General features: G+C 40.4%; 1 protein-coding gene across 4 annotated transcripts in view; it reads right to left on the bottom strand.

The window, feature by feature from the left end:
• The window catches only part of DYNC1I1 (dynein cytoplasmic 1 intermediate chain 1), a 286,334-nt gene that overhangs the window by 90,600 nt on the left and 171,312 nt on the right, over positions 1 to 24,422 (bottom strand). For all 4 annotated transcript variants that reach the window (XM_019533589.1, XM_019533608.1, XM_019533617.1 and 1 more), the window contains one exon: positions 19,603 to 19,728. In XM_019533589.1, the coding sequence (XP_019389134.1) occupies positions 19,603 to 19,728 (126 nt within the window). The remainder of the gene's footprint in view (positions 1 to 19,602; positions 19,729 to 24,422) is intronic.

Here is a 24,422-nt window from a genome sequence, read left to right as displayed (position 1 = left end):
TTTATCAGCGATTTGGACGATGGGGTGAAAAGCAAACTGTTTAAATTTGCTGATGATACCAAAATTTGGGGTGAGGTGAGCATGCTAGTAGGGAGGGAAAGACTGCAGCAAGACCTGGATAGGTTACAGGGGTGGACTAGCAAAGACAGGATGTGTTACAATACTGACAAGTGCAGGGTGCTGCACTTGGGCAGTAGTAACCAGCAGCACACTTGTAAGATGGGAAACTCCCTTCCTGAGAGCATGGAGGCAGAAAGGGGTCTTGGAGTCATTACTGACTCCAAGATGAACACGGGCCGACAATGCGAGATCATGGTCGGCAGGGCTAACCGCACCTTGTTGTGCATCCACAGGTGCATCTCGAGCAGGTCCAAGGATCCTCCCCCTCTACACGACACTGGTCAGGCCACAGCTCGAGTACTGTGTCCAGTTCTGTGCGCCGCACTTCAGAAGAGATGTGGACAACATTGAGAGGGTCCAGAGGAGGGCCACCCGCATGATCCAGGGACAACAGGGCAGACCCTACAATGAGAGACTGCGGGACCTGAACCAAGAAGAGGCTTGATGCCTACCTGGCTAGAGTCATTTGAGCCCAGTTTTTCTCCTGCCCAGGCAGGGGTTCAGACTTGAAGATCTACACGGTCCCTTCTGACCCTACTTCTATGATTCTTTGAGGGGTCAGATGAAGATGTTTCAAAACACAGCATCTTCTACAACTTTTGCCTGCACTACCTTCCAGCCTTGAGCTATTTTCAGAATGGGAGGGGAAAAGGAAGCAGAGAGAGTTCAGTTTGGGGATTTTTCAGCCCCTGCTGGAAGGTGGGGCAAGTGTATTGGAGCCTTCTCCCAAGGTGGGGGGGAGGGGCTCAAATTCACCCACCCTACCCTCAGAAGCTGGCTGGGGAACTGCTAGAACAAGCTCCCTCTGCTCCCTTTTCCCCTTCCCATTCTGAAAAAGGCACAGGCTGGTAAAGAGGAGGGGCCATTGCTAGGGAAAACTGGCTGCAGGCTGGCAGCCAACAGCTAGGTTCCTCTTTCCCTTGGAACCAACAGTGAACTTCTGCACTTCCTGCAAACTGTTCTCAGTTATAACCGGGAGCTGCACTTTTATCTGCACCCTGCAGACTGGGTTGCATCCTCAGCCAGGCTTGCCCCGCTACCTTTGTCAGCCAGCTCTTGCTGCTCCAGCTAGGGAGCAGAGCAGCAGGGCCAGCCCTGCTCTCTGAAGCAGACAGCTCAGCTCAGGGCTGGAAAGCATGCTGGGATGCTGGGGGACTTTGATTTAACTTGAACCAGGAAGGGGTTTGGGACAGAAGTTTCATAAACCAGTTTGACCCAAATCAGTTAAGTCTGATACTACATTCAACCAGGTTTATCTTACACCAGTTTCCGCCATTTTGAAACTGATTTTTGTGCACAGAGCTTCTGTTCTGTTATGGGTTTGAACCAGATTTGATCACTTAAATCAGTTTATGTGTAACTTCTGTCCCTACCCTTAATGGTATTCAACTGGACAATCTAATAAATATGTGTGGTTGTAAATATTCAGTCTCTTGGTATGAGCACAAGAGCTGGAGAAGTTGAAAGCATTAAAAATACTAAAGAGAACTTCTTCTTTATGTATATCTCATGAACAACCCAGTTGTTTTGTGCCTTGCTTAATGGAGATAGTGCTAGGAGCCAATGTGACTATTCAAGCCCCTAAATGCTAAGCACTCAACTATTAAGCATTTGACCAAGTGTTTTGTTTGATAATAATCTGAGAACTCAGCAAACGTGTAAGAGCCTTTAATCTCCTTGTGACTGTTTCTTAAATAGGGGAGTTATCACTTAATTTGGTCCCTGGCACACGTTACATTTATGCCATAATTATTGTGTTAAAGATGCCAGAAGTAGCAAGATGCTATTGTATGCATCCAATTTAAGGTGCCATAAAACGGGAAACCAGCCATAACAATGTTTTACATATACTGGTCATTTTAATGACTGGTTTGTGTGGCACCATAAATTGAATATTTGGTAAGTCCACAGACAGGCTGGTAAAACTACACCCTCCCATGGCACTTTATTTATACTCAGCAGGTTCCCTCACCAAGCTCCATGCATGCCCAGGAGAGGCACTGCATTACTTTAACCTGGCTTGCCCAATGTCTGTAAAGATCAGGTGCTTTAGTGGAGCTTTTCTGACACTTTTATCTAAAAGCTGATTGACTTGGTTTAGCTAAAAGTGCCAAAAAGCCCCACTGAAGTGCCCAATCTTTATAGACACTGCAGAGCCCAGCTGAAGTAACATACTGCTGCTTCTGGTAAAGCACATTTTTTAATGTCTGCAAGCAGCCCAGTGGGTGCTAAGCACCCGCTAATATTTTTTGATGGCTGCTTGAGCCCCAGAGCACCCACAGAGTTGGTGCCTTTGACTGAGGCGGAAAGGGACAGATGCCCAACAACTAGCTGATTGTCAGAATCAGCCCTGGATAGTCCCAGGGCTCCAAGCAGCATGCCAACAACTGGCCTGGCCCTGGTCTCCAACTGACAATCAGGCTCTTTAACTTGGCCTATAGGCTCCTGGTAAGGCTTATAAAACAGTAACACACCCCCTTCCCTGATTTTCGTTGTACATTCCTTAGTACAGTGATTCTCAATCAGGGTGCCACCAGACCTTCTGAAGGTCTGTAGAGATAAGTGAGGTGTTAGGAGATAAGCAGATAAACTAAGCACATAAACACAGACTCAGGCTTGTCCTTGTCCGTATGATCCCCCATCTCCATTGTCAGGCCCCTCTGTAAAGAAGTAAGCACTGTAATCTATAAATTACCAGTAGTTTTTGAAATCGGGTGCCACTCAATTAGTTAAAGCATTCAGATTTGGAGAGCCTTGAGTCCAATAATGGGTGCTAAGAATCCAGTGAGGGATGCCTCGAGTTCAAAAAACACTGAGAGCCAATGATTCTCAGGCAGCAGGGTCCAGAGTTGCAAAATAATTTAGGTGCTGAAAGGTAGGGCTGTATGAAGCTTTGGTCCCTAATTCGATTCAGTGGAGATTTGGCTCAATTCGGTGGCTGAATCTCCAAATCAGAATTGAATCAGAGGACCCTTGAATCTCTCTGAATTGAATTGGAACCCTCCAAATCGATTTGGAAAGATCTGGCAATTCAGACATAGACACAGCTTTAAAAGTTTTTTCTATATACCTCTAGGTAGCAGGTGGCTCGTGAGTGCTGCAATGCTGGGGCACATGGAGTGTCCCACAGAAGCATGAGGGGCTCCCCCAGCATGCTTGATAGCAGACCCAGAAGTGGACCAGAAGCACTTCCGGTCCACTTCCAGGTCCACTGGGGAGCACAGGGGGCCCCCCCAAAGCCCCAGGCTCGGCAACTGTTGCCTTCTGGTCTGGGGGGCACCCAGGGTCCCTCCATGGCCAATTGCCAAGCCGAGAGGGCATGAGGAGGCCCTTGCCCCGCACACTGCCTGGCAGACCTGGAAGTGGACCGGAACTACTTCTGGTCCACTTCCAGGTTCACCACCGAGCATGACCTGCAGTCCTGTGGGACACTCTATCTACCCCAGCACTGCAGCATTCACAAGCTGTGCTGGTACCTTAAGGTAGCTAGAAAAAATATCTAAAGCTGTGTCTATGTCTGAATCACTGATTCTCCAAATCGGCTTCCAGAACCGGCATCCGAATTGGCATTCAGATTTGGATTTGGCCGAATCAAATCAGGGACAGTGATCTGAATCAACTAATCGAATCACTGTCCCTGATTCGGGCCGAATCTGAATCCAAATTGAATAGGGCCTGCTTCGCATACCCCGACTGAAAGATACTTTACTAAATCCCATTAAGCGTTTCTCTCCTCCGTGTTAAACACTAGGAGAGAAACCTTTGAAAATTGAGCACCATATCAACATGGTATAAACATTTTTTAAAAAACATAAATAGTTGTTAGCATCCAGAGACTTGACAATGAAAAAATCCCCGATTCCAAATATAGTCCCTAGTTAAATCTTAGTGACCTGCAAGTCTGAGCCTTTGAACTTCCAGACTATTTGCCAAGGAGGATGTGTACAGTTTTCCTTTCAACAGTGGAGAATAAAACGCTACAATCCTTGGTAATTGTTTTTGTCAAGAATTATTCCATTCAACTGGGCTTATAATCTTAAAGGGTTATGTATAAACACAGGTAGCTACAGAGGAAGCTCCTTGGCCTGCTAATGATCTCCATTTTGCCCTGATGGGACCACCCTCCTTTTATGTAAGTTGTAATTCAATCTGTATGTTAGCTCAATTATATTTGGGCTTCATCCAAGTTACAAAAATCAGTGTGATAAATTAGAACGAATTGTCTACAATAATTCACAAAGGGACCATGACTGAGCTGAAACAAAAGATCTTAAGTTTGACTTTACAGCTCCATTTGAAATACTTTACTCTTCATTCTCTACAGACCCTAAAGAAATATGAAAATGCTTTGTTTTCTCCTCCTCACCAGAACTGCCTGGAGACAAGGTCTTTGTAGAATTTCAGGGCCTGTTTGATTAAGACAACTGACAAGTACTATAGCAAAATATCTTTAAATCAATCCCACATTCAGAAATGCTACTTCAGCTAGAACTTGTAAAATATCCCTATGTGAAACCCTTGATTTATTCAGTGAATACATTTTAATTTAAGAAAAAGGCTGCTGAGCATTCTCAGATAGAAGAGATGCCTTGGTAATTCTTCTTCATTATTTTTATGGTGCACTTTTCAAATGCTGTCAAAAATGTTCTAAAAAGAGGTACTGTATTTATTTTTTGGACAACTTTTGAACAGTGCCCTTCACTGGTGAATTCTTGAAGTGGTGCTTACATATAATGCACATATTACCTATTATTACAAGCAAGAGATTGACTATACAGGAATCAGAACAAGGCAAATTTGTATAAAAATATAAGTAGTTCAGTTTCGTTGACTTTAGGCAACGTGGGATGACCCCTTGCTGCCACAGAACATTAGAACATAAGAACTGCCACTCACTGGGTCAGACCACAAGTTCATTTTGTCCAGTGTCCTGTGTCACACACTGGCAGAGAATGGATGCTGAAAAGGAGAGTGAACGGACTAAAACTAGGGGTCCACTCAACTTGAGGAGGCAGCTGGCTGATATCACAAGATTGCAAGTCTGGCCACCATTTTCACAGGCTTATCTTGGTGGGGCCAACCATGCCTCTGATTGGGCAAGGGGCTCTGTTGGTCCCACCTGTCACTGCTGATTGGCTACAAGGGCTATCCATCATATAGTCCTGCCCGTTGCCGTTGATTGGCTATGAGATCTGTCCATCATCAGCCTCCCCCTGCCAATCGATGGAGAGGGTCAGGGCCACCTGACAGGTAGCCCTCAGCCAATCAGCAGCAAGGGGCAGGGGCAGTAGCCATCTTGGGCTCCCCCTCATGCTGGCCCCCCACCTCTCCCCTTCGGGTTGTGTAGTCGAGCTGCAGCACTGTGAGGACTGCTGGCTCCCTCTAGGCAGCAAGCATTTATTTTCAGTATGTTTTTTCAGTAAGTTCTTAAGGATAGAACTTAATCATGCCTTTTAAATCCATCCCTGTTTAGAAAAATGTTCTACCCCATGCTTAATTTCAAGCGGCTGCTTAAGTCCCAGTTTAAGTCAATGGAATTTAGGAACCTATTTAAAGTTGAGTAAATAATAGCTGTCCTGAAAAAAGCCATCCAGGCATGCTTTTCTGAATCAGAGTGGTGGTACAGAGATGCCTCTTTGGCTGGCTGAGCTGATACAAAGGTAGGGAGAGTGGCAGGAGGCTGTTACATTGGAATGGTTTCTGGTTCTCTTAATGGTCTCTGGGAGGTTACTGCAGTGCCAGAGGGTTCAGTCAAACTGGCTTTTGGAAACCTTAAGATGAAGGGGAAGGGGAGAAAAGGATAATGGAGTCAAACAGTCAACCTAATCTCTCTAAGACCCTTAGGTTCTTTGCTAAGTGGCACTTGGTCAAACTTGGGGATCTGATCAATTAAGTTTTCCCAAATAAAGCCATCAAGTGATTTTAGCAGGCACCTTAAGGGGAGTGAAGGGACAATTACACACCTTCTTTCACTTGCTTTTAAGCAATTGATATTTTGCACTCCTTAGTCTGGGCAAACTTCTATCAGTTCACTGTCAAAATAATTATGATACTCTTTTCTTATCTTTTGATTTAATTACAGCTTCTAGTAAAGATTTTCAGACTATTATAGTTGCCCAAACCCATCACTTCCACTAACGCATCATCTAGTAGTAGTGTCACTGGGCAATTATAAATAATTAGAAATTAATTGAACATTGTACTTAGGTATATTGATAGAAAGATAAGTACAGATAAACAGATGCATGCTGGAAACTCAGAATACATAACCACAAGCAATTCTTCATTTGAAGAACAGAGGAAACGTGGATTTATAGTACAATGTTCATGTCTGTTAAATCAAGTCACTGTCACTGTTCCAAGATGTTTACACTATCTCTATATTATGGAGTATTATGGAGCAGCTGTTGTTAACAAAGAAGCTTATAAATAAAGAAGCCCATTATAAGACCAATATTTGAAACCCATCCAGTTTTCCTGAAAGAAATACTTTCGTGTAGAATAGGGTACGATTTCATGTGTCACTGATGCCGCATCTCACTCCAAGTAATTTCCTTGCCTAACAATGTTGGGGGGGAAAATAGAAAAGGTGAGATATGTTGGGACCCTTTTTGTACCATAAGTAACACTACAATGGACCAATACCCCAACACACAGTTTCCTTCAACTAATGCTGAATTCAGCTGAGACTACTAATGGCAAAGAACATGCCAAACATCTTTTGCATGTTGCTAACTCCATTGGCAAACAATGCTGCAGCTATTTATTTACTAACACATACATGAGATAAATGTTAATTATGCCTTTCATAAAAATGGTTACTGATTTAATGTGTGTCCAAGGACAATACAAAAGTGTGGAAAGGATATATTCTAGGCCATTAAAATTCTGGACAAATTATTTCTAAGAGCAATCAAAATAAACTAATGCTAAATTATAATCCACCCATTTTATTTCATAGAGCATTCAAATAATTTGATAATTCTAATAGAAGCATTTTTTCCAAAAACCATTCCAATTCTTCCATATATAATACTTCTTTGGCACTTGCCACTACAATAGATTATTTTAACTTTTTTTCCAAGGCTGTTCAGAATCTTCTCAAGCATACTTTTTTTTTGTTAAGCAGATCCATGGTATTTTTCATTGTTTTTATAATATTGTTTATATTGTGTTTAAGTAATGTAACTTGAAGTTATTGAACAACCCTGTGGATGCCCTAGTGTGGCTGCTTTTAAAAAGTGATTTATTATTAAAGCTTATCATCCTCATAATTAAAATCACAATAAATAATCTTATCAGTGTACCTAGTAATGCTTTTACAATACCTATTACCTGAAGGCCTAATTAGGCAGAGTAACTTCCCCCTTCCCTTGTTGCTAATTTTCTAAAGGTTTTCTGGTGAAAAATCTTCCACTGACAATTTCAGTATCTCAGCCAGAAAGTGTGTACTTTTATATTCACTTTGTGGGATACAGGATACATGGGGTATTAATAATCATTAAATTAATGTGTTTCTTGTACAAAAGTTCTTTTCAGGGAGTTTGCCAGGCATCCAGCTGTGGGGCAGAGGGTGGAAAACTACTGATTTTAGACCTAACGTAGGGGACAGTTGGAGTCAGACTCTTAGTGATGGATCCCTTAGCTTTAGGGTGACTTTGGAGCACTTAAAAAGAGTAACTGTTCAACATCTTGTGCCAGATAATACAATATGAGGCTGCAGTGTTCACACAGGTTCCCCCCAGAGACAAAAAAAAAGGTAAAATAATTTACTCAAATTTGGACCAAATGTACTCTCTGCTGAACTTGGCTTGCAGAGAAAATAGTTACAATACCCAAACAAAAAAGTAATGTATATGTCTGTTTAACTATCATTTGCAGCATGACAGGGAAATTACATGATGTTTTCTATCTTTTATGGCAAAACAATTCTGTAAAAGGTTCTCTTATTGATTTCATGTCTGATCCTGCCTGCTGTGCCCAGCAAATTTCCTATTTCAGTGGAAATTATGGATGTACAAGAACAACTTTAAAAATGTAACAACTTATTCATAAAACAAAGCTGTTCAATTTTATTTCTTCCTTCTTTTTATTATTTAAATGTATGAAATAATTAATTGTCTTAAAGTATTAAAATGCATCCAGCAACTCTTGAACTAGAGAACAGCCTCAGAAGCAATCTCAGAATTGGATAATGTTTCTTATATTTAGATATAGGATGACAAATTTGCATTTTTTATCAACACAGTTTGCTCCAAATTCTAAACCAAACTAGCGCTGTCATATGTTTATAAGCATAAAAAATCTAAGCCATCTGTGAAGGAATGGTTTGCAAAGGCATCTCTTTCAGGACACTTTGTAGATTTTGTCACCACTTGGGGTTTTGGCAAACCATCAATATCAGTATAGTTCTCTTTTATAAAATATAGGTTTTGACTGGGAGCCTTTTCCTTACCTAGCTAACGCTTGAAAAACACACTAACTTTGCAGATTCAAGGGTTAGCTTTTATACAGATTACATTTTATTAGATGCCAGTAATTCAAAACAGTTTCAGTCCAACTTATCAAAGAAACAGGATTAGAAACACTGTTAAGATAAGTGTTAAGATGCATTTCACACTAAGCAGGAGTGGCTAATGTAGTCTTCAAATAAGGTCTAAAAGAAAGATCACTTCAGCTCCACCAAAGATGCACTACAAATTATTATTATTATACATAAAAAGTGAACACCAGCATCACTAAAAGTGCCAGTTTGCCATTTAAAATTATCAGACTCTACTCCCTCCAAACATGCTTAGAGGAGTAAATTTCTACAATTTTCAATCCAAGAAAAACAACAACTTGTCATTCCTTAATTCTATGGTTAGTAATTAATATATGTTCAAATGAGTAAGGAGATATATGCCAAGCATAGGTAAAACAAAGGAACATTGTGTTGCTAAGCAGAATTTATTTTTTAAAGCAAAATGTTAATTACAAATATTGACAGCGTACTCATTACTTGTACTACCACTCATTAAATGGACGAAAGAGATATTGTATTCTACTTGCATTGTTATAATTTACACACTGCTTTCAGGGTTCTTTTTAGGGGGCTCTTCAGGGTTCCTTGAATGATAATAATAGAGAAAAATTATAATAAAAGAAAAAAGCCTTTGGAGAGCTGGGGATCATAAAGGTATACCAAAAGGAAAAGATATGGCTGATATCATAGATTGCTTGAGAGAGATTTCCCTTTCCCCCTAGTTATGAAATTTTATTTTATCATACTTTTGTGTTCTTGGATCAAGAGCCATAGTTGAGGGAACCTATGTAAACCTGAGTTTCAGAAATCTTGTGGAAATATATGCACTTAACCTGCAAATTTTATTGCTTCAGTATGCAAATTAATGCATAACAATAGCACAAACAAAAGCAATTAATGTTTCTGCTAAACAGGCAGAAAAATAAAGGAGTTTCACAGAGGTCATTCTAGCAAATGGCTATTCCAGAAAAACTCTGTAACTGTTAAGTCTGAGCCTTAAATGTCCAATTGAGTAAATGTTTATCCATTTTTCCTCCTAGGAGTAACCAAAACATCCCAGAGCTCAACTCTAAAGATACTTTTCATGAAGTCTACAGTAAATTAAATGGTAGTTGTCTCTTTTGTGACATCTTAGTCTGTGCTCAGAAAAGCAGGTCTTTGCTGGGTCAGCTGCAGTTGCCTTAGAGAAAACTGAGCTGGAATAATTATTTCATATTTGTGAAGTTCTTTAAATAGATATCAATGTGAGTTAACCAACTAAGCAGCAATGCAGTTATGCTTTCAATCAGAGAGAAGCTCTGAAATTGGTCCATGGGCCCAGGACTATTTGGGCACTTTACATTAGACAGTCATTGGTTAAAAATCAGAAATAACTGTGGAACAGGGACCAAATATTAGGACTTCCCTCTCAAAGGGAAGTCTCTCTTCACTGAGTTACAGTCACATTCCCTTTTGCTTGCTTTCTGTCTGGGGCCCTGAATTTTGTAATTTTGGCTGCACCCTGGCAAAACTAACCTAACCCAGAGTTTGCTGGTTAGTTCATTCTCCTGGAAATGTGGAAGACATGGGTTTGGGTCTGCCCAGGCTTAAGAAGGTCTAGAATTCAGATTTCCTGCTACCTGGATAAGAACTGTAGTCATTACACTACCGAACAAAAGACCAGCACCACTACCACCTATAATTGATACTGAACTGCAAGAATGTAGTCTCTCAGACTACAGATGTCTTTGTGATGGGATCAGCTGGGCCACGATGTGTCCAATAGACAGATGTCACATGGATCCATGGTCCCACAGGATTGGGCTTCTGCTCCTCCCAGGGCTTCAGGGGTCTGATTTTGCAGTACAACAGCCCCAGGTACAGGGGAATTCCTGCGGCACACATCTGCAAATACACACAGCGTGGGAAATCCTATGGGTTGGGGTCAGGCCCAATGGGTTGTTTTCCCACAGAATTGGGCCCCTAAAGCCCTGTGAGTGCCTGCCTGGTATGGCTGGGGACTCATAAATGAACAGATGACCATTGCACAAACTATTACTAGGCACAAAAGGCACAAACTATTACTAGAAATTCTCACACCACCAGTTATGGGTCTTTGGGGTATGATAAGGGGGACGGACATCTGTTCACTTGGGTTTTGTGCCATTATACAAATGTTTATGGTGGCACAATGGCAATAACTGTGCTCTCTCCCTGCTATAAAGAAGTGGAGTCTTAGGCATAGGTTAGGTGCCTCTAATATCAACATGGATTGCAGTAGAGGTTAGAACAGAATTGGGAATCCTGGTGTCTGAATTGCCTGATCTGAGCATGTGCAGTAGCTTAATCCCAAAGCACCTTTGGAGCCTAAATTGAAACAAATAATGAATGCAGATGCCTTGCTAGTTTTGTAGCTGCTGGAATAATGTGGATGCTAAACTATGCCTGAGTCCTATTTAGTGGTCTATGAGAACAATTTGGATTTAGTCTTTAATGTATACTTTGCATTTGTTTATATTTCTGTGGCTGGGGCCTGATTTTTATCAGTGCTGAAAAACCATGCTACAGCTCTCTATCTCATTAGAAGCTAAGATGGTCAATTATTGACTGTGGGACTGGAAATCCTGTTGGCCATGAGGATCTTCTGACTGCTTTTTGTGAAGGAATTCTCAAGAGTTGTGAGAGAAGCTGTGGCGCTGCTACTCATACTTTTGAGGCCACACTGCAGAGACTGAGGAAAAAATGGAGGAGGAAGAAGGAATGGTATATATATGCTAGGCATGATGTGTATATGCTGAGGTGTGCTTTGCCCTAAAGCTTATTTCACAGCAGCAAAAGGGGGAAATCTATGCGGGGAAACACCAACATTGTTGAATGCGAGTTGGCTCAAAATTTTTTTCACAAGTACTCCAAATGCTGATTACTCTTTCACAGGACTGTACGATACTCTCTTGGCAGCTCTGTATATTTTGAGTTCTGGCCTGGGTTTTGGCAAAGATGTAGGGTTATGTGTAGGAGAAAAAAGAGAGTATTGGCTCAATCAGTATCCTCAAACCTGATATACATGCACACAAACAAGAAGATCCTGGGGGTCTGCATGTTCAGCTCCTTTGAAAAGTGGGCCACTGGACCAAGAAACATCTAAGGCAATTTATGTTGACTTAAAAAAAGCAGACAACAACAAAAGAACCAAATCCGGGGAAAAAAAGTAACTCTTGCCAATACCAGCCCCTAAATATAACCTTTCACTTACCTCATTGCATCTAATTCTAAGATACACATTTCTGATTCCATCCATTCAGTTGAAAAGGAAAAGACCACATTAGGATAAGCAATGAAGAGTGGTCAAACACATAATTTAATAGTAGTGTATAGAAGCCACTACAGAAAAACTAGGGGGGAATGAAACATTTTGTGGTGTGGTTGAGTGGCTGATTTCTATACCCAATCCACCAATATTTTCCAAGCATGGACAGCTTTTATTGAAATTAAAATAGAAAACACAAGGCCTATATCCCACAAAAAATTGACAGTTTAGTAATGACATGAAACCTACCAAGTAAGTATGACTGCATGGCACTTTAGGAAAAGGACAGAAATAGATGTTGCTACTAAAAATGATATACTGCAAAAGTCTTTTTGTGATTATGCTAAAAGTCTATCTGACTCTGCGAAAGAACTTTTAAATGATTACCGCTTCCTGAAATAAAAGCTACTGCACATATGCTCTCTTCCCTGAAAAATATGCTGAATGGAGTTACTTGTAAGTGTCAAAGCTGTACATTACACTACTCTTCCCAAACATTTAGAAGAATCATTGCAGAAAAATAGGAAATGAATAGATCAGAATATCATCTGAAATAAACCAAATTTCAGTCAGTAAAGTATATGAGTCTTTTTCTTTTTAGCATCCATAGGGGATAGATATTAGAACTGCCTGAATAGCACAAAAAGTAATGTATTAAGAGTTCATCAAACTAGAAAACAAGTTTCAGTTTGGCTTGTTAACCTTTTGCCAAACAGCAAATACATCTAGCCTCTGTTTTCTTTTCTTCCCAGCCACCAATAAATTACTAATCCATTTGAAAATTGGGACCCTTCTTGAATCACAGAAGACAAAAACAATTTAAATTGTCCTATAGTTTCCTAGGCCTCTTGATTATATCTTCCTAATGTATTTTCTCCCTTTATTTGGAGGAAGCAGAGTGTTTACTTATTGAGGCTTGATTCTTTTTAGAGCTTACATCAATCTTCAGGAGACAGAAACAACATCGAGGTACATGGATGATCCATCACACATGAACAATGTACAACCCTACTACTCAACTAATACATAAACAGGAAGCTGTCACTTTCTCAGTAAGAGTGTATAATGGAAAAGTGTAATGTTAGGCTTTACTAAGAAGGTCATAGAAAATGAAACTCAAAATCTTATCATGCTGTCCTCTAAACTGATAGTGTAGTATGCCCTCAGTTGACTTACAGGTCAGATGTTCTGGCAGTGTAAATCTGTAATATACCTATAGGCAAGGCTTTTTGTGATACCTTTCACTGCACCAACTGTATGGCGAGAGAACTGTCAGACAAGATTTGGGGCATCTGGTGCCCTACCTCAGGTTACCTTCCTCGGGTAACCTGATGTCCAAACGCTTGTCCTGCAGCTCTCCAGACATCTTTTATTAGAAAAACTGTAATCACAAAAAGCCTTGCCTCTCAGACATTTCCTGGACCATTACAGCTACAACAACTTTACTAACATATCCACTGCAAATTTGTTGAACCACCTGATGTTCAGGCCCACTATGTTTACAGTCATAGCGTTAGGAGAACCTCAAAAGTCATCGAGTACAACCTTCTACAAACACAGGATGTGCTCTTCTGTTCTAGTCACCTCTGTCTAAAATGGGATTCCCTTGTTAAAATTCTACCACCAAATTAAAAAGAGTTGATGTCATTTTCCTGTCTTTGCGGGAATTCCCTCCTTCTCTGGATACTGCCAAACCATCCTTATAAGGGATGACTCAACCATGGGCCTCACAGCATACTTCTAAAGCCCACACTTTTTTGCTTTTGGAATATATCACATTACATCAAGGGACTAGGATGCTTCGGAGGGTTGGTACCCCCACATCTTTCCTAAAAGGCCTTGTCCTCATTTGAAATGATACAATCTGAACTTTATGCTGTATTATCAATATATATTTAGTATATTTTTCATTACCCAAAACCACGCACAGTGAAAAGCATCTAACATATGTTTCTTTGGCAAGGGAAGTTGCCTTCCTCTTGGATTATGTTTCTGAGAGAACATTTTTGCTTACAGAGAAAAACAAATGAACCAAATGCCCGATTCCTCACTTTTCCCAGCCTCTCCATTTTTGCTACCGTGCACACTCTTATGGTCTTGGCATTTATGAACTAAGGAGGAAAAAATTTGCAGGGCTTTCTTGTTAAAAATCTGGCAGCATGTCACTACGTATAGCAGAAATAGAAAGATCCAGACATGGGTAAAAGGATTATCAGTGGCAAAGAAAGACTTCTTTGTGAGGATCACTTAGTTTACAAGTGTGCAAGCAGTTGTTAGAGCTCCACAAATTGTTCCATTTGTCTGTTCTGGAAGGTGCTTGGAGGAGGGCAGGTCTTTTACAATGTGTGTGCAAGTTGGGCCAGACTGCAGGAGTTCTCTCCAGTAGAAGGTCATCTGCTATTGTTACTTTCAGTAAACTGTGTTATAGCTTCTAGACTCTCTGACTTGTTGATCAAGCTACCAAACAACACAGAAATGTAAAAACATGATAGACATATGTAAACTAATAAATGGAATTAGAGAAGGTTAGCTGGGACCTGCAATTCATTCTTTCTTTTACTATACACCAAGGGAATATTCAATGGAATTAAAAGGAAACATATTTAAAAATCATCAAGCATTTTTGCCATGACATATAATTAAGCTCTGAAAAGTATTGTTACCCACACTCTATTAATGAGCCAGAGAGCTTAGTACAATTTAAAGGATTAGATATGGATATTAATAATAAGAATCTCATCAACAGCTACAATAGCTAAGATAATTATTTATAGGGAATATCAGCACCCATGTTTCTGCACATAAGTCAATTACTAGCTGCTTATGTTAAGAAAAAAAACCTTCCTCACTAACAGATTATTCCATAATTAGCCATTATAGCAATTACTGAACATTCATTGAGGCATCTGATACTGGCCACTTTCTGAAAGAATACTGGACAAAAGACCATTGGTCCAACCAGATAAGGCTATTCCAAAGTTTTTACAAAAGATGACAAAAATAATAGGTACTAAAATGATCTAAACCCTTTTGTGAATGATCTTACTGAAAGTACTCTTTAGGCCCATCTACATGAGATGCTTTATTCGAGATTAGAGCATCACTGTCTACACATGCAGATGCCTACTGTGCAGTAATTTGCTCAAATCTTGAGAATTGACTACCTGTAAATACAAGTAACAGATTTATTTGGGAGAAATTAATGTGCAGTACAGCACATGTACATGGCCAACTAAGAGGAAATTTGCCCTTGGTCAGCCGGGCAGCAGAGGGCTGGGAGCAGGGGCTGGGAGTTCCCTGCTGTGGTGGCATGGGGACACTATCCTCACCTGGAGTCCAGTGGCAGAGCCCACCGCCTCAGCAGGCAGCTTCCATAGGAAGAGAGCAATCTCCCAGCCTCCACTGGGAGACAGCTGTCTCCTGGCCTTATGCTCCCTGCCAGGCCCTGGGCTAGCACCCAGGGGGAGCTTAGAGCTTCCCCTGGCTGCTGCAGGGGGCCAGTACAAGTCTGGCAGGGGCAGAAACAGACTTCTGCCATGAGGAGCAAATCTGCTCCCACTTCCCTGCACATATAGACACCTACCTGGGCTGGTTTTACCCACCCAAGAGCATTTGCACATGTAGATACAGCCTTTAATATATATTAGAAAAGAGAAAGAATTAAGATTAAAGCTCTTGACTGGGTATTTCAACTATTCACAGAATATACTCAAGAGATGAAATCTTTGAAGGTTCTGTTCAAATGAAGTCCATCCAAATGACTAATATGCAGTATGAGAGAGGTAGTTAGTTGTTTGAGGCCCCTGACACACATTCCAAGTATGGTGTAATTAATGTGTTAATGGTACCCTAAGTATTAACGGAGCTACATGTACAGATGTTTTATGGTGCCATAAAGTGGCAAACCAGCCAGAAAGGTACTTCACAAAATATGTGGAACTTCTTTGTGGCACATTTGTATGGCACCATAAATTGAATGTATAGTACCCCCATGTGTCTGGAGTCAGGCAGAAGACATGATACATTTGTACCTTATAGACTAAATCAGAGATGCATATGCTTTTATAAGCAGTGGCTTACTTCATCAGCACAGTTCCTTCACAGCATCTGATGAAGCCAGCTGCTGTTTATCAAAGCTTATACACCTCTGATTTAGTTTATGAGGTGTACACCTATCCTCTCTTTTGCCTAAGATGCGGTAGAGCATCTTAGCAGGTATTTTCTAAAGCTTAGTTTGAAATGTCTTCATCAGCATTTTTATATTTTTTAAGAGAAGGTTTTTAAGATCTGGCTAAACAAAGCCTGGGCTAGGAGGATATAATTGGGGACTGTCCTGCTTTGAGTAAGGGTTGGGCTAGATGGCCTCCTCAGGTCCCTTCTAACCCTAATTTTCTAGGATTTTATGATTTTCTCAGAAGCAGTTTGCAAGAATTCCCAGGTCTGGAGCTTAAACACATTCATGTCTGAAATAACCAGCTTCTCCCTGTTTGAATCTCATTATGAAGCTGCCAGCCAAAAGGCAGAAGGTCTGATATTCTAGATGATCGGATGGGTTCATGCATACCAGAACTGACACTAATGAGCAATATAAACTCTGATTTTCAAAGTCTGACAGATGTCATTTGAATGGGAAGATAGGGTAATTTAAAAAAAATCCATTTTCCCTTCCTACACCTCCTACTTTAAAAAAATCTTTGTCAATGTAGTTTTGTTTTGTAGGCACATCACATAAAAGCACCACATAATTTAAAGTTTAAAGAACAAAAAGTTTCTGAAGGTCAAGGAACAAAAGAAGTTAAGGTCCCACAGACCCAGCTCTTCCAGTATTTACATATTAGTAAAAAAGGCGGCAGAAGATTTATGGGTGTCATAACAAATGTAGAAACTTCACATAATGTGGCGCAGGAAATGCAATAGATTGTACTCAGGTACTATTAGCTCTTTTCTCTTTTCCAAGCAGGAAAAAAAAGCTTAATTTTGTCAATTAATGTGGTACTCTGGCACATGCAGCTAATGGGTGAGCAGAGTAAAGATGCAATTCTGGCCTATCTCAGAGCCATTGTGAGTGGATAAATCAAGCAGATACAGTCCCATTTCTACCAGTACATAATTGTCTGGCATAGGCTGAATTTTCAAAGTCAAAATGAAGTAATGTCTGATGCAAGGTATTGTCAAGAAAGTTATTTGGAAGGTAAGAAGTAATTTCTTGATTATTGCATGAGGACATCTCATGCTCAGGTTTCTAGCCAGTGTAAATGGCATTGGTTACTCAAGGCCAAGAGATGTTTGTCAAGAACATAACTATGCTAAAATACTCTGAAAAAGAGTATGAATGTGTTCTTGGGGAAGTTGATTAAGGCAGAGTGTGTATCATACTTGGACAATGTAGCTGCAATGAAAAGTTGTGTGTGTGTATCTTTATTTGCTGAGGAATCACAATGTCAGCTGGGTGTGGAGGAAAACAAATCACAATTTTAACTGGGTCTAGAGGCATGGCTGGTATAACAGCTAGTGAAATGGCTGAATCAGGACTGAGTCAGGGGATGTTTCCCTTTCAAAACTGTAATATATATGATATGAGGCTAAATAATAATACAGTTGGTTTCCACTAACTGATAGAATAACATGACGATCTACAAGAACTGACTTCCAGACTCTGAGCTAAGATAAAATGCCTTCTTATTTTCCATTTGAATCAGTTAGCTCAGCTAAAACATACCCTGTCTTCAACAGACCAATAAAATGTTTTTCACTGCCATATTTAATCTCAAAGGCTATGTCCAGCCAGTTAGGGACACAGGAAAAATTCCATGCATCAACTTCACAACAACCATAGTTCAAATATCAGCACATTGGCAAATTCGCTTCTGACAGGCACATGTCCAGATCCATGTCGGGGCACATTAATTGCATGTGTAGATACTCCCAGAGATTTCAAAATATCTGTGTATATTTTAATAAAACAACATATTTCTCACAGGTACATGATTCAGACTGGTAGAGGGTTTAACCCAAGGAGTAGCAGGAGGACACTGTGCAACATGAGCAAGCCAAAGATCACAGGCTGTAAAAGGTCCACCCTGACTTAGAGAGTAGCAGGAAATGAGAACTCTACCTCACTCTCTAGTAGGAGAATTAGGCAAATTCAATCAGTCAAAAGTTGAGGATACCCTTGTCCTTGATGTGTATTTGCCATGGAGGGAAGAATCTATCAGCACTCATACATTTGTGAATCCGTTTGCTCCTTGCTTTACTTTACCTAACAGAGTATACTGCTCTCTTTGTTGCTGAGTGTACTGAAATGTACACAGAGTCTAGCCAGGATTTGGCCATTAACTTACAAAACCATTCTAAGCTAAGAAATATTCCTTTTGATTTTGTAATGGGGATTTTCTTCTCTTTAATATTTTGTTTAGCACATAAATTAACACTTTCAAATGATCTGGGCATAAGATACTGAAGAAGTATAAAAGAATATCACATATGAAACCCTGAAAAAATAAAATGTTTTTATTCCAAAGGTAAAAATATGTGCAGGATATTTACTGTGCAGACCCAGGGTTCTTGTGAAGTTGTTTTTTGGAATAGCAAATTAGAAAAACATGCCCAGAATTAAAGGTTACTTAATCAGGTTGATGCAGTAACTCCAGTTTGAACTCCCTCCCACTATGTTACATCTGATAATGTACCCAAGTCCAAACAAAAAATTTAGTTCAAAAAGATGTTTGGTCCTTAAATGTAAAATGACACTCAGCTTGCACAGCTAGCCAGGTAATACATATCCTTCCAAAAGAAGCAAGTTTTACCACAGAATAATCTGCATTCAGTTCTACAATCTCTGATGGGAAAGTTTTTTCCAACTGAAACTTTTCCACATGATTATTGCATGCTACTATTCTGCATTTAATTACAATAGAAAGGTATTAATAAGGGCACTGAAGTACTGGCCTGAGCCACATTCTGCTATCTGAGCAAAGTGATGGAAATAAAGCATATGAACTGAAAATTCTGATGATTTCAGACTGTCATGCCAGAGAGAAAAACAATGGGGCAAGAAATATAAATAGACAAAAGGAAATGAAGCACCCAATTATTTTTGTGTTATTGATAGACTCCTAGCATAACTTGTTCATACAGTAGAACTGAGTGAAGTTAAATGGTAGCTTGGTAGCCTGCAGGATAGTCAAATTGATAGAGAAATCTCCTCAGATTGTTTGGATCATTTTTTACCAAGCTATCAAGGCAAACATTCAGAAATGCACTGTGTAGTTAATAATTTCAAAGCTGAAAAATCACATTGGACAACACTGAAACAAGAGTAGACAGCTTGGAATACAGGGGTTGTGAGGAAGTGAATGTGGGTGGGAAAGCATATGTTGCTGCCTGGATGAGGAAGTGGCATGCCACAGTTACTTCATAAGTGCAAGGTCTTTATAAGCTAATTCTCTGAGGGAATTGTTTTAAATAGACAGAGAATGACACACAGTCCCCGACAGGGATGCCTTATTGTTTTAGGAGGATTGATGCCTTCTAAAAACATTAGTCTCCGCCTGTACTTTTTCCAAAATTGCCTATTTTTAACCTTAGTCTCTTCATCTAAACAGTGGGAAGATCCACTGCATAGTAAACTCTGCCTTGTCTCATGTGAAATGGATGGCTTACTGTATCTTACCTGGCAGTGGAAAACATATTCTGGTGTGGTCTTCTTAAACTTCATGTTCCAGACCAAGGCCACCCCATCAGGCTCATGTGGAGCATCTTCATTATTATTGTAAGAAGCAACCATCAACTCTGGGTACTAGAAAGAAGAAACCATGCAGGAGGGTTAGATTCTGTTTTTAGAATGAAGAAGATATGTGAAATCATATGAGACAGAAGCAATAATTTTTCACACTACATGTGGTATTGTGTATCTGGTTTTAATAACAACACATACCACTTCAGTCATACTATTTGGCTGCATTTTGGTGTTATATTTTATTACTAAAATCCTTAAAGACCTCTTTGTCTTGGCTCCATAATAGTGTATTCTCAGATGAACAATGTTGTTTATATTTATTCTAGATAATTACTGAGACAGAATAACTAAAAAAAAGTTTAGATATTCAAATTCAAAACAGTCTTTTTTAATTCTAGCATGGAAAAATGACAACCTGTAGAAATTTAACTTGAAGGTAAATCATTTCCTTCCTCACACCACACAACCATTGCTGTCACTGATTTTGATATTATCACCATCATAAAATAATCACAGTGGATCGTTTTTATCCTGAATTTCAAATCTTCCACGTGCTAGACATTTTTCTTTCCTATTTCAGAATGATACCTTCTGCAAACCTATACTATAGTGTAATAATAAATGAAAACTTTCTTCACATAGGACCCAATTTTACATGATGCTAAGGTCATCTTGTACAGTACAGAGTGCCATCAAGTTCCATTGATTCAACAGGATTTGAAAGTGCCCATCACTCTGCAAAATCAGATCCATATTTTCTAATATAAACAGGATCAAACGAGCTATATATGATGACTTAGAATTTTACATTATTTTGATTACATGATATTGTTTTAAAATATCATATGTAAAACTAATTTAAGCAGAGTATAATGTAATACAATTCCACTGACTTTAGTGTAGTTATACCAGGAATGTAGACAACCCAAACCAACCTAATCTTACTTTGCAACTAGGATATGGGTGAATAACTACAAAACTATGCAAATATATTTATATTTCAGATTGTTCTGGGTGCTTTGTTTCATGTCTCTACGTTCCAAATTGTTTTGGGCATGTTTTATATTATTTGGAAACCATGCATTAAGTAGCAAGAGCAAATTATGAAGTGACCAAACTGCCCCACCCTCCTCATGGAACCAGATAGGTCCAATTTCCAACTCCTCAGAAAATCCCTAACCCTGAAGCCAACTGCTCAAAATAAAAAAGGTGGGATTTATGATATGTGCAGGTTAGCATACTCCACAAGACCAATGAGATTCAGAGAGCAGAGGCCTCATAGAGAATGCTGACAACATTTAACTGAAATGCTTGACATTTAACTGAAAAATATTTTAGCTCAAGGTTTTCTTTTGATCTCTACAACAAAAGTACCAAACCAGGCTCTGTCTCTCTCAGGTAGCTTACTCCCAAACCACTTACCACTGTAGTGGTGGGGGAAATAGCTTTTCAGTACAGCTTTAGTTTTTCTAAAGATAATAGGCCAAATGAATTCTAAGAGTCACTAAAGGCAGCTGATGGAAGTCCTTCTTTTTGTACATTTTACATCTGGTTATGTTTGTATTCCAACTTTATCATTCCTAAGTTGAACAGAAGCCAGATTCTGGATCCTTTTCCCCATGTGTGAGGGAATTCTTGGGTGACATAGGTGGCTATAGCTACCCTTACACCATTTCTTCTCTCAACCGTAGTGCATGGAGTGTCCAGGGGTCAAGCTGACATCTGGTTTGTTCCTACATCCTGGCTATTCTACCTACTAAAATATCCTTTAAGGACCATTGGCATCCAGCACAAAATATTGTAGCCTGAAGGCTGATCTGCTTTATATCATCAACGCTTCCAGATTGGGAGAAATATAAAAGTACCTTAACTATGTACCTTAAATTCCTGTTTACTTATACAGTTACCTACATGGGGCTAGGTCGTTCTCCCTAGAACTCAACTGGAGTTTTCCTACGGATTTCATAGTAGCATATTTGGATGCAAACTAATTCAGGCTTGAATAGCATTGGTTTGCATGTATATCTGCATTAACTTTAGGCATTTAGTAAGGCACTAACTTGAGATTAAATATTCAACCACTGGTAGCGCATTAAGTTGCTCAACCACTGTTATGAGAAATTTTGACTTGATGGTAAACTTACCTTGTTTGGTAGTTGTACAAAGTTACACTCTTACTGCATGAATTGTGCCATTTCTTCACTCACTGTCTATATATGTTTGCAGGTTTGGGGAAGTCTGTAACAATCTTGGCTAACAATCTTGTAACTGCTACTGGAAGTAGTACAGAAATAGTGTAATGTGAAGCACCGCACTTTCATCTTGGCTAGATGCATTTGACCTGGAGCTGAGGTGATGTCACATGGGTGTCAAGAAGGAAGAGGAACCGTTTCTCGGAATTCTGCATCTTTTACCTTGGTTTTGACTTTATACTAGCTGAGACAACCTTGTTTTGAATAAGGTGTTTCCCTTCCTTTAAGTTTAAATTGAAGCTTTTGAGCATTGTCTAAACAAAAACTTGAGTAAGGATTTTTACCAACCTTTCTGCAAAAGAATCAGAGGTTTACTGGGTTAGCTTTAATTATATGAATGATCCCACATACGCTGGACCTAATTTTAGATGTAACTAAGTATAATTTATTTAATCAAGGCATCTAGTTCCTTTCTAAACTTTTTCTTTGATTAAGCTTCTATTTTCCTCAAGGAGATTGAGAAGAAATAGCTTTATCCCAGAAAAAAAGGAGCAACATATTCTGCAGCTCAGCATACTAAGCAATATGTTCTGCTGCTCAATATTTATTTGTTTGTGTATTTGTTTATCTATTTATTTATTTATTATACTGAGCAACATATTCAAATACCCTTTGGTACACTGGACACTATATAATTATGGGATGGGTCTGAGTGTGTGGAGGCTCTCTCCTAGGTAAGACATCAGTCCTGCTCCTGTTCCCCCTGTTACATACACAAGAAAAAGATGACAAAAGGAGCCATAGCCCCCCCTTCCAATCTAATGTGGGATTGCACTGAGAGTAGCTCAGGCTTCTTGTGCCAAAGACAGAAAGGCTGAGGACTTAATGGGAGAGGAAGGTGAGGCGGGGCCACCCTAGAACAAAGAGGTGGGAAGTAGAACATGCTTGTGTGCCTGAGGGGCTGAACAATCACATTTGGCAGTTCTCTTCTAAGTCGGCTTTATCTTGCTGTCCTGGGAATACAGTAAAAGCTGCCTGCTTGGAAAATATCAGATAAGGATTCCATGTAATTTCCAGCCCCTGAACAAGTGAACAACCTAAGATAAGCATTTCCTCAGGCTGACATTTGATTTCTGTGGAAATCCATATGTGCTTAAAGGCCACCCACATCATGCCAGTACATACCTGTTGTAAAATTGATATTATGTATGATATCAAACAGGGAAACATTTTTAATTTGATAAATAAGGAATGTAATATAATAGCAAAAAACATTCCCTGCACATGCAGATAAGATTACATCTCACAATTCAGTAAGCATCTCAGACCACATATCCAAGTCTATAGCTTATGTGGCACATTACACTTCCATTATTTAGGCTGCCTGATGTTAAACAGCATTATTCCCCTTTCTGTCTAACTGCACCCTAATTCAGTTTCCTCTCACCCAGCCAACTGCCATTTTAAGTACAGAAATCCCTGCAAGCATGGAGGAGCCAAAGATGGTCTTACTGTGAGATTAGGAAGATAGAGAGAAAATTGTTGCTGGTTAGAATTACTGGAGCACACATCTACTGCCTCATCCTGATCAACATACATGGTCCATCTACTTCCACCTTTAGAGACACAGGACCAAATCCTGCTCCATCTTTAAACACCTAACAACTACTCAGCTGCCTATTTAGGGTGACCATAATTCTTTTAGGAAAATCCAGGAGGGGAGAAGGGGAAATCTAGAACATACACACACGCATGCATGTGCACATACACACACACACACACACACACATGTACCGGGGCACTATGTGGTAGCGGGTTGGGCTGGAGCAGGTGTCAGGAGTGTAGTGCCTTTGTCACCAAAGCCAGGGCTGCAGGCTGGAGCCAGGACACACTGGGAAGCATAGTGCCTTTTTCACAGGGGCTACAGGCTGGTGCCGGGGGTGGAGGCAGGCCACCAGCCTGGCCGGGGGCACTTTGCGAGCTCTGTCTGACTCCCAGGTCTGGCCCTGTCCTGGCACCTGCAGCCACATCCAGGCCATGCAGCCCCAGCCTCACATCCCTTCCGCAGTCAGGAAAGGGTGCGGTAGGGCCAGGCTGGGCTTTTCCTGTGGGAGCTGCAATGCAACTGGCCTGCCCCAGGCCAGCCTTGCCTGGGGGTGCATGGCCAGGATATGGCTATAGTGCTGGCATGGCCAGGATATGGCTATATGGTGCTGGTATGGGGCCAGAGCCATGAGTCAATGTGGGGCAGACAGAGCCTGTGCAGCATCCCCAAGTTCAACTGGCACCTTGCCCTTGGCCCCAGCCATAGCCTTAGTCCATAGCCCTGGCTCCAGTGACAAAGGCACTGTGCTCCGTAGTAGAGGTGCTGAGTACATGGAGGCCCAAGGGCCCTGGACCCCCTTGGGAAGAGGGCTGGCAACTGAAATATGTAAAACTTTTCACATGTCCATCATTTTAGAACAACCCCCCCACCCCTCCCTGGCAAAAATAAAAGTCAGTGCCTATGCTCCCCAGGGCATCCTGACAGCTGTTTTGTCCCTAGCCCACTGCCCCCGCCCC

This window comes from Crocodylus porosus, unplaced genomic scaffold (assembly GCF_001723895.1).
Source record: "Crocodylus porosus isolate Cpor-Errol unplaced genomic scaffold, CroPor_comp1, whole genome shotgun sequence".
In the NCBI taxonomy this organism is placed as follows: domain Eukaryota; kingdom Metazoa; phylum Chordata; order Crocodylia; family Crocodylidae; genus Crocodylus; species Crocodylus porosus.
Note: the sequence above shows the minus strand (reverse complement) of the source record. Positions and strands in the feature narration are given on the sequence as shown.